We start from the raw sequence: 12,135 nt of genomic DNA on the forward strand, positions 1-12,135 counted from the left end.
GAGGCCGAGGTAGACCTCTTCGCCTCAGAAGACAACTCTCATTGCCCAATTTATTATTCGAAGATCAGGGACGCGTTGGCCCATGATTGGCCCAACCTCCTCCTTTATGCATTTTCCCCAATTGCCCTGATCCCACAGGTAATCAGGCGAATCAGGGAACAGAGACACAAGGTTCTCTTGGTGGCCCCTCTCTGGAAGAACCAACTTTGGTTATCAGAGCTGACACAGCTGCTGGTAGCAGCCCCTTGGCCCATTCCGTTGAGACAGATTTCCTCTCTCAAGCGGACGGGACAATATGGCACCCTCTGCCCGAGCTGTGGGCCCTGCACCTCTGGCCGCTCGACGGGAGCCTACAAGCCTCCCAGAGCGAGTTTTAAACACTATTTCGGAGGCTAGAGCCCCGTCTACGAGACGCCTCTATGCCCTTAAGTGGTCTATTTTCTCTGCTTGGTGCCTAAACCGCGGTGAAGACCCATCTACCTCTGACCTATCAGTGGTTTTGTCATTCCTGCAAGAGCTGCTGGATAAGGGACGCTCCCATCCACCCTCAAAGTTTACGTAGCAGCTTTAGCGGCCTCTCCTGCCCCTATTGCGGGCCAATCGGTGGGCAGGAACAGCGCGGTTGTCCGCTTCTTGAGGTGCGCCAGGAGGCTGAATCCGCCTCGTCCCCCTCACTGTCCCTTCATGGGATATGCCCACTGTGCTGAGGGCCCTGAAGGGCCCTCCTTTTGAGCCGCTACAGTCTAGAAGACTGCTCTGCTTCTAGCACTAGCATCTGTAAAGCGAATAGCTTGGAATTCGGGCCTAACGACTTTTAGGTTGTCCTGGAACCAAGGCATGGTTACATACCCAAGGTGCTCTCCACTCCATTCAGAGCACAGGTCATCGCGCGCTCTGCGCTTCCTCCCTCTGAAGAGGACCGAAAGTTATCCTTGCTCTGCCCCATCAGAGCTCTAAGAATTTACATTGAGCATTCCGCCCCCTTCAGACGGTCGGAACAACTCTTTGTTAGCTTCGGTAACCGCACCAAAGGGCATCCGGTCACGAAGCAAAGACTTTCTAGGTGGATAGTAGACGCTATCACGCTAGCGTACTCTTCCTTGGGCCTACAATGTCCCATCGGAGTATGGGCCCATTCCACCAGAGGCATCGCCACGTCTTGGGCGTGGTCTAGCGGTGTGTCCATTGCAGAGATTTGTGAGGCGGCCATATATATAGCCAGATGGCCCCACCCATTCTGGCTGGCTTTGTCGCCATAGGCTCGTGCTGCTCCGCTGCCAAGCCATTGGTTTGTTTTTAATACACTGCACGAACCAATGGCCGTGCAGTTTCACTGCGTGATTGAAAAAGGCTTCAGTTCAGGAGAAAAAAGGCTTTTTCCCATAGCGTCTTTAGCAAGGCGCAGTACTCGTTCCCGTATCTCAGGGAACCGAGGTTACGTTAGTAACTGAGTACGTTTTGTTGCATAATGTTAGTTTTGATGCATAATGTTAGTTTTGATGTTTTAATACTTTTATCTTGGTTTTGCTCTCTGTTGCTTTGAGCCATTAAACTCCCATTAACTATTTGTCATTTTTTCACTTTAGACCTGATGGCAATAAAAGAAGAGAGTCAAGAACTGAAAGAAACAGAAGAGAAAGATCAAAATGAGAGACATAATTTCTTTGTTGTAGAAAAATCCATACCGACTGAAACAAATTCAGTTCAGAAGACCAAATCTCCCAGTTACTTGACTTGCCATGAATGTGGAAAGTGTTTCACATTAAAAGTAAACCTTAATGAACACATGAAAATTCACACTAGAGAGAAGCCATTCACATGCCAGCACTGTGGAAAGAGTTTCACACTAAAAGGAAGCCTTAATGAACATGTAATCATTCACACTGGAGAGAAGCCGTTCATATGTGATCAGTGTGGAAAGTGTTTCACTAAAAAAGGAAATCTTAATAAACATATAACCATTCACACTGGAGGGAAACCGTTCACATGTGATCACTGTGGAAAGAGTTTCAGATATAAAGAAACTCTTAAATCCCACATGAGAGTTCACACTGGAGAGCAGCTGTTCACATGCCAACACTGTGGAAAGTGTTTCACACTAAAAGCAAACCTTAAACAACACATGAGAATTCACACCGGAGAGAAGCCGTTCACATGCCAACACTGTGGAAAGAGTTTCACACTGAAAGCAAACCTTAAACAACACATGAGAATTCACACCGGAGAAAAGCCGTTCACATGCCAACACTGCGGAAAGAGCTTCGTTACAAAAGGAACCCTTAATCAACACATAACCATTCATTCAGGGAAGCCATTCACATGTGATCAGTGTGGAAGGAGTTACAAATATGAAGAAAGCCTCAAATCCCACATGAGAGTTCACACTGGAGAGAAGTCGTTCGCACGTGATCTGTCTGGACATGGTTACAAATACATTGAAACCCTTAATTCCCACACGAAGAGTGAACATTCAAGAGAGAAGGGTTTTGTGTGTCATCAGTGTGGAGAGAGTTTCAGCTGTAAAGTAAGCCTCTAGACTCATGTGAGACTTCATACAACAGAGAAGGCTTTCACCTGCAAACTGTGTGGGGATAGCTTCTCACAAAATGGAAATCTTAAGTCACACATGAGAATTCACACTAGAGAGAAGCATTTAGTGTGTAAAGAGTTTCAGACGTAACCCTTGATTCACACATGAAAAGTACTTGCAACTGTAAACTGTGTGGGATCATAGAAACCTGTTATTAATTCACTACTATAAAGCCATTTTTTTTAAATGGCACCAGAAAATATGCATCTCTGTGAAATAAAGGTGACGTTCACACTGAAGTTGAATGTGGCTCAAATCTGATTGTCTACCTTCATAACCATTTGCATTCTTCATCTCATAAATAAATAAATATAAATATATATTTGGCATTTTATGTCTTGTGCATGTGAACTCATTTGAGATTGTTAGCGAGAATATAGCTATCAGTCCGCAACGGGACCACTACAATAGTTAACCATCCGCTGCTGGAAATGTCTATTTTCCACACGACTAAAAGCATTGTAAAACTAATCTCACAAACTAGTCTTATGACTTTTGTAATTTTGCCATCCACATACTGGGTAAATCAATTAGAGATGCACCGATTGCGATTTTCTTGGCCGATTCCGATTTCCGATTTTTTGTTAGTGTGATCTGCCGATTCTGATTTTCTTTCTAAGAACTATAACTGACAGCATATACGAACAAAAATCTACTTTTCTTCAACGCAAAGTTTTATTTTCATAAAAAAACAAGTAAAAAGTAATTAATAAAATAAGAACAAATACAAAAATTGCAAACAACAGCACAAATAAATGCAATAGAATAAAGAGAGCTATGAAACTAAGTTTTTCAGGTTAAGTAAGTATTTATTCAGGTAAGAAATACTACAGAAATTAATCAAATGTAAAATAACACATCCGTATTATTTTACATTTGATTACTTTAATTTCTGTAGTCTTCATTGTAAAAATTAAATACAGATTAATGCTTACCATTAAAGTTATAAAACGTATTCAGACAAGAGCAGAAAGTGATTTTCTTTGTCTTTTGTTCTTTGATTAACATGACAGACAGCAGCAGGAATATTGGACTGGGGTCCCTTTAAGAGTTTATCCACAGACCCAATATACTGTTACACAACATGCGTTCTCTTTCTCAACTATTTAACGTTCCAAAACTGACTGTGTTTAACTGGATACTCGCCAAGACGGGCATTTTGACATAATTTTGTATGTATTTGACCGTTTTAGTGCAGTTAGACACTCATTTTGGTATTTGTGGCAGCTTGTGTGTGCTCCACTAATATTGATCAGTTCTGGTGCGCGCGCTTTTGGTCTAAGCGTGAAACCTGCGGGAATGACTCAAATAATGCGCAATACAAGCACTATTTAACCGGAGCGAATGAGACGTGTGTGAGAGAGAAGGAAGGGGTCGTTGGAGAGAAGAGCAAGAAGGCGCGGTTGACGTTATTGCCTGTGCCGCTGGTAACAAAACGGATCGGCTTGGAATCGGAAAGAAGTGAGACTGATCGGCCGATCACCGATCCGGGCCGATCATGAGGGAAATCGGCCGATTCCGATCCCTGGCCGATTGATCGTTGCGTCTCTAAAATCAATCATCCAAGAGCTACATGCATACTCAAAATGGCATTGAACAAGTCCTATAGCAAGCACACTTAAACTTCCGCTATCAAAAAAACCTAGTATATCTTGCAATGTGTTTGATTCTAGCGTTAAATTTACGCCATATTTACTCCACTTAAATTACTATCCAAAACACAGCCAAGATAACTGACTGATGTTCTAATTAACCTAATCTAATTAAAAGTTAAGTGCCCTCTAGTGGGCGTAAAAATAATGACAGTGTCATGTTGCGTCTGGCGTCATGAAATGACGTATGACTGTCATTACCAATCAAAATGCATGTTTATTTAAATGCAATGTGTGGACTTTTTACATGGTCCAACCTGATCTCACTGCAATTTGTACATATTTTACTAGGTGGCTACTTCATTATACGAATTTGTATGAATGACCACACCTAGTAAACCTACCCTCACAGAAAATCGTGATTTACAGTGCATACACATTTTATGAGCACGTGCCTTCTCTGGGATTGAACCCATGATCACATGGTTGCATATCGTTGTATAAAGCGATGCTCTACCAACTGAGCTATACGAAACCCGAATTATGACACAGATAAAAGAGTATCTGTCTTCATTCAACTGTCTTCACACTACATTATATAAACAACTGGTGACCATTTACCAGACCCAAGATATACACAAAATAAATGAATGCACACAGTTAAAACTGTATTTTACTGCTGAAAACAGACTTTAAATGAATAATGAATAAATAACATAATAAAGACAGATTCACCATGTTGTATTCTCCTCTTCTCATCCTGTAGATGATTGTGTTCATCCTGTAGTCGATCGTGTGCTGAAGAAAATTCAGAATAAAGACGAGAGAAAACACAATTCAGACAACAAATAGAAAAATATAATTTTTGATTCCGGAACAATAACTACAAATTACAGGATATACACAAAAGTATATGAATACACAATGTCTGTTAATTAAATATTTTGTGGATGAAAACAGACTTGACATTAAATTGTGACCAATAATTTAATTCAGTATTAGTTTGGGGACCAATTCTCACTATTAACTAACTATTAACTACAACTTTTGTCTCAATAAATTAATTTGCTGCTTATTAATACTTAGTAAGGTAGTTAAGTTTATATGGGGGGGATTACGGGATGTAAAATATGGTCATGCAGAATAAGGCAGTAATATCTGCTTTATAATACTAATAAACAGCCAATATGCTAGTAATATGCATGCTAATAAACAACTAGTTAATAGTGAGAATTGGTCTCTGAAGTGTTACCAAATTATTTAATGAAGACATTCAAAAAATGTTGTATCCTCAACATCATGTTTCACAGATGAGGTGGTTTATCAAAACAAAAATGTGTAGATAAAGTTCTGTTCTGCATTTTTGTAACATCATGCATCTAGTCTAAGTGGACCTCCATGACATGTGGAGTCCCACAAGGCTCAATTCTTGCACCGCTCTTGTTTAGCCTGTATATGCTCCCACTAAGTCAAATAATGAGAAAGAACCAAATCGCCTATCACAGCTATGCAGATGATACCCAGATTTATCTAGCCTTATCTCCAAATGACTACAGCCCCATTGACTCTCTGCCAATGCATTGATGAAATTAACAGTTGGATGTGCCAAAATTTTCTTCAGTTAAACAAGGAGAAAACTGAAGTCATTGCATTTGGAAACAAAGATGAAGTTCTCAACAAAGATGAAGTTCTTAAGGTGAATGCATACCTTGACTCTAGGGTCAAACAACTAAAAATCAAGTCAGGAATCTTGGTGTGATTCTGGAGACAGTTGGAACCAGGTTCCAGAAGACATCAGATGTGCTAAAACACTAGCCATAGTCTTAATTCATTTTAAATCAATTATCATTTTAAAATTTTAATTCTTTGCTTTTATTGTTGTGATTATTTGCATGATTATTTTAATCCTTTGTATGTAAAGCACTTTGAATTACCACTGTGCTATATAAATAAACTCACCTTGCCTTGAAAATTATCCCTATACTGCTTTATTTACATAAATATATAAAATAATAAGAAAACAAGCATTTTACCTCTGTTTTTATGGACAAACACAGCTATCAGTATTCCAGCAGTTTGAGATAAACAGGGCTTAGCGCTAATTATTAAGTTATTGCTTGCCCTGACGCAAGAAAATCTAATATTTGCTGTTAACATCGTGTTTGATCTGTTATCTTGTACTAAAAGATACTGTGGACCGCACATGACCCCAAAATCTTAGATACCAATTCAGTTATGTAGATATCAGGTACAGAAATTAAATAATCATTTGTAAAATAACATTTATATTCTTCACTCAGTGTTGCACCTTGATTTTTCATAGCCTTCACGTGATATCGGAATAATCGTAAATATTAATGTTTCCTAATCTGAGATTAGACGCGAGCGCCTCTCGAGTCGTATTTACTACCGAGATCATTCTGATACCAGAGTTTCCTAACAAAGAGAAAGAAAGACGCAGAAAGAGACTCAATAGACCATATGCACGATTACTTCCTGGGTTTAGATCAGCCAGCTCAGTTATTTCCGCTCAGCTGTACTGTGCCGCAGGGAGCGCCCTTTGCTCGGTTTCTCCACATAATCCATTCACAGTCTGGAGAAAAGTTTGGTTTGTCTAAGAGAACCAAATGTCCACATATACCGTTTCAGGACAAACAATGTTAAATTTACGCGAGTGAATCCGTTAAATCATGCCGCGCGGCATTGCTATGGTTGACAGTGGCAACGGAATGAATCATCTGACCAGCCGACGTCAAAATAATTTTGTTTTAATTATTATTTAATTAATAATAATTAAGCGATTGAGACTAAATTCAGACTAACAAAACTACAGCAGCAACAAGTCTGTATTGGATAAAACTTAAACGATGTAGTTAAATTATTCAATTTAAACATTTCAAAATATTGAATGCACTATTTAATTCTTATACTTATTTAATTTGTATTTAACTATGTAGGTATTTAAATAATTCAGCATTATAGGCTGTTGTCTGGCCTTATTTATTTATTTTTTTAAATGACAAGTGACTTTGTGACTTCTTGCACTTTATATTCAGTGCGATAAAATACTAAAATTTGTTGTAATATTTATTTTATTAGAAATCAAAAAGCAAGACATGAAAAATCAGGGAGTTGAAATGGCAGCTGCAGCCAATGAGCCCAAAGGCAAAGTGAGGCTATATTTCCTTTCGTTTCTTATTAAGTTAATGTAGGAAGACGTTTGGAGCATTTTTTGTTCGTTAAATAAGTTTTTGTTTTTTAAAGTAACGAGCAAGCGGCCAGCGGCAGACAGTGAGCTGATCATAGCCTGTTATAGGTCATATACCATAGCAGTTTAGCCTTCTCAAAGCATCACGACTTGCCTAAAATAAAATCTATAGATATAAAACAGTTCAAATAACAATGCTTAAACGTTAAACCTAGATAAATGTGCGCTGTTAGATGCATATCCAATAGTTTGTGTTGAGAGTGGAAGCTGAAGAAGGAGATGAAGTCGCCAGCGAGATCACTTGCATTTTTTTCAGTGGAAAGCACTTTAAATAGCCTATGCGTTATTTTTGCTCATAAGAGTAATACATGATTCGGAACTGCAGAGTGTCTACTTGTTTTGTGTGCACTCACAATATCAACAAAACGTTGTGCTTTTATACTGCCGTCTCGGTCTTGAACAGGAGCGCTTCACAAAAATGAACCGAGACTCAGCGAATACACGCCTCACAGACACGATAAATATATCTATAGAAAGCTTTAAATTACTACTTAACGAAACGTTTGCCGGTGCTGCAAGCTTAAGCCACATACCGCATATCGCGCGAGCACTGAATGTTTGTCTTTCGCATCTTGCTCGAAAGCTTTCAAATGGTTGGAATTTTCAAATTAACTAGGCTTAAAAACGTATTCACAAAAACCCTTGTATTCTCGTGTTATTACTTTTCAGTTCCATTTAATTATTTTTAAACAAAACAAATTCAAGATAGATTGACTTTGCGAAAATGTCACTGCAGGCATTCTTTACGAATTAAAAGCACTTAAAGCTCAATTATTAAGTAACTTTAACGAATTAGGCACAGTGCAGTGCGCCGAGAGCAATCATAAAATTAGTGAATTGAATATACTTTAATTTTAAAGTATTTCGCAAATTGATTTTGGATTTTAAAATCAGTAGAGAGTCACTTGAGCCGATCGATTCGCCAAACGATTCAGTTGAAGCGCTCGAATCCCTGTGGTCATGTAGAGACGCATTATTGTTTTGGGCATGCATTGTTTTACGTTTATTGTTGAAATAATTCCTGCATTTTTGTTTCCAAGTATGTTTTGTATGATTCATGTTACTTTATTAATGTTTAGCACTAGTGTTGAGTGTTCTCAGGCCGTTTACAGCCATTAACTCTCACTTTGACTGACTTTAATGTGATTTAGTTTATATTTCTTTATTTCCAGACACAGAAATCCTCCTGGTGAAGCGAGATGGCGTTCATTAAACAGGAGAGTGAAGACCTGAGGATTGTAGAAGTATTCAGCTTGAAACACGAAGACACTGAGGAACAAACAGGTTGGTTTCATCCTCAAAGCTAAATGCCCAGCTCTGCAGAAATGAACGGTATTTGTTGAAGAATGTGATACGAGTGTCCTGATTATTTGACATGGAGACGTGTTGAGAGCACATGACCAGACTAATACTGATGCTGCCTTCAACCAGATCCTGGGTTATTCTTAACAAGTTCGGCTTTTTTTATTACAACAAGCATTAAATTAGGAAAAATACTATAGAAGTAGCCTAAACAAAACAATTATTTTAGGAACATTAAAAACTCAGAATCAGTTTCTGAATCGAAAACAATGAAAACGGTTAGTTTCTTTCATTTTATGTAGGATTTTAAAAAGAATAGATGTCGTTTATGATAATTTGACCGTAATCTTATTTGATATGTAAGGAATGAAGAGTATATAGGTTGTTCTGCTATTATAAATGTTATATTCTTCGCAAATGTGCATAGGATATTCTGCATATTACAGAAAATCTGAAGAATACGAATTAATGAAGACTTGATCCTTTACACTGCCTGAATAATTAGATCATGTAAACTCTGTGGTGTTTTATCTGTAGTCAAAGTGTAAACAACAATGTTCTTTAAAGATACTGTGCATTCCTTTTTGCACGCATAGTGTATTATATAGTTTCTTATGGAACATTACTGTTTTATGTTTTTCAAAAAACAACCTACTAATTGTATTTTCAATACACTTTTAAAAGAATCGTTTCAGAATCAATGGCTAACCTATTTGGGAAAATAGTTTAAGATGACTTTCGAATCTATTGAAGCCAAAAGCAATGGGTTACCGTTTCACATTGATGTACTGACGCTAAAAAGATGCTAGCAATCATATTGAGCATTTTTATATGTCAAAAACAAGTTGCATATCATTTATTATTGTCAATGAAATTCTTTTTTAGAAGAAATTCAGATGATCAGAAGCTATATTGACTATATTTCCGTATTCTACTTCTTTAATACTTCTCTATAGGAAACCAAGCTTCTGTATTTCATTTCTGGTTTGAAAAAGAAATGGACGAAATGTATGCGCTATAGGGCTGTCACGATTCCTTGATTAAATCTGAGTACTCAGTTTTTTAAAATGATTGCTTGCAATTTGCCCGTGTTGATTAACTGACGAAATACCGCAAGTGGTGCATTTCACAGAATCCCTGAACAGCGTTATTAGGCAGCTTTCAAAAGGCGCACAGTATACCAAAAATAAACAAACATAAAGCATAATGCCATTGTGAATTCGTAAAGGCTGCAATTCAGTTCAGTAAATATAGTAACTTGCTAATCATGCTAGCAACATGCTCGCTACTTGCTAATCATGCTAGCGACATGCTAGTAACATGCAAGAAACATGCTAGCGACATGCTAGAAACATGCTAGTCACTTGCTAAACATGCTAGTAACATGCTAATTATGCCAGCAATATGCTAGTCACAGGCCAATCATGCTAGTAACATGCTAATCATGCAAGAAACATGCTAGCGACATGCTAGAAACATGCTAGTCACTTGCTAAACATGCTAGTAACATGCTAATTATGCCAGCAATATGCTAGTCACAGGCCAATCATGCTAGTAACATGCTAATCATGCAAGAAACATGCTAGCGACATGCTAGAAACATGCTAGTCACTTGCTAAACATGCTAGTAACATGCTAATTATGCCAGCAATATGCTATTCAAAGGCCAATCATGCTAGTAACATGCTTATCATGCAAGAAACATGCTAGTCACTTGCTAAACATGCTAGTAACATGCTAATTATGCCAGCAATATGCTAGTCACCGGCCAATCATGTTAGTAACATGCAAGAAACATGCTAGTCACTTGCTAAACATGCTAGTAACATGCTAATTATGCCAGCAATATGCTAGTCACAGGTCAATCATGCTTATCATACAAGAAACATGCTAGCGACATGCTAGAAACATGCTAGTCACTTGTTAAACATGCTAGTAACATGCTAATTATGCCAGCAATATGCTAGTCACAGTCCAATCATGCTAGTAACATGCTTATCATACAAGAAACATGCTAATCATTTGCTAAACATGCTAGTAACATGCTAATTATGCCAGCAATATGCTAGTCACAGGCCAATCATGCTAGTAACATGCTTATCATGCAAGAAACATGCTAGCGACATGCTAGTAACATGCTAATTATGCCAGCAATATGCTAGTAACAGGCTAATCATGTTAAAAACATGCTAATCATGCTAGAAACATGTTATCAACATCTATCTAATCTAAATGTTCAAACTTCAGGCTTTTACAACTGCTTTAAACTTTAAGTCGGTCTTAAAAAGGTCCTAAATTTGAGCTTAAAAATCCTGCAGAAACCCTGTCTAGTCATTAGGCTCTCCGTAAGCCTCGTCATGCTGAGGCTTCAGCCTTTTTAGAGCTCGTTCTGTTAGTAGTGCCAGGTTGTGATCTTCCTGAGGTGCTTCCTCTAGAATAGAAAGTCACTAGGTCTCCTCTCACTATAGAGAGTCATCCTTGTGAGTTGTTCGCTCTGCAGACTTCTGCCTGAATAACAACTCTAGGTCACTAGGCTTTCTGTAAGCATCATTGGCAAATGCCCTGACCATAGAACTTAGGCATCCTCTGGCTTAAGAGCTTCTGTTTAAGCTTCTGTTCTCAGATCTCCAGTCAGTGACATTATTCCCTTAAAGGTATTCCCAGGAACACCAAGCCATGAGCTCTGTCTATGGTGAAGCCTTTTTAAGAAGGTGCGTGAGGACTGGAATTGAGAACCGCTGTTGTAGGGGATGCAGTTCCCATTCGAAAAGCAACTTATCAGGTTATGCATGTAATTAGGGGTGGGCGATATGGCAAAAATATCATATCATGATTCTTTGTCATGTTGGTTTTTCTATTTTGCAAGTTGTCTGAGCATTACAGCCAAACTAATTTTCCTATTATAAAGACAAAGCCTTTCAAGGTAACAAAATACTAGAGCCCGACCGATAAGGGTTTTTTGGAGGCCGATACCGATATATCGGCCGATATTCTTTGTGTAGGCTATATTATAGTACAGTATAGTCAAATGTTTGGACACACTTCCCATTCGTGTGTCCAAACTTTTGACGGGTACTGTATATAGAATACAGTATATAGCCTACATAAACAGAATATATATACATAAACACATTTTTTGCAATGATAACTCAAATGTGGTGATCAAACACTTATAATGATGTGACAAACATAGGCCTATGTAGTGGAGGCAGGGTATTTAACAATTTAATAAACTTTATTATTCAAAATGAGTCTGACATCAGTGCACTTAACAGTAAACTTCACTTCACATATTATATATAACTTCAAAATCACAAATAGAACAATATATATATATAACTTGAATTAAGAAAATTCAGACCCCCTTAAATTTTTCACTCTTT

The 12,135-nt window shown here is 38.1% G+C and overlaps 1 protein-coding gene across 5 annotated transcripts in view; it reads left to right on the forward strand.

The window, feature by feature from the left end:
* The window catches only part of LOC107724862 (gastrula zinc finger protein XlCGF8.2DB-like), a 22,302-nt gene that overhangs the window by 6,462 nt on the left and 3,705 nt on the right, over nt 1-12,135 (forward strand). For 4 of the 5 annotated variants that reach the window (XM_016533939.1, XM_016533942.1, XM_016533940.1 and 1 more), the window contains exon 3: nt 1,587-2,468. In XM_016533939.1, the coding sequence (XP_016389425.1) occupies nt 1,587-2,468 (882 nt within the window). Of the gene's footprint in view, nt 1-1,586; nt 2,469-8,623; nt 8,735-12,135 lie in introns of those variants that run through there. The other variant, XM_016533943.1, reaches the window with a different exon arrangement.

Source organism: Sinocyclocheilus rhinocerous, unplaced genomic scaffold (assembly GCF_001515625.1).
Source record: "Sinocyclocheilus rhinocerous isolate Xijiao unplaced genomic scaffold, SAMN03320098_v1.1 scaffold7629, whole genome shotgun sequence".
NCBI lineage: Eukaryota > Metazoa > Chordata > Actinopteri > Cypriniformes > Cyprinidae > Sinocyclocheilus > Sinocyclocheilus rhinocerous.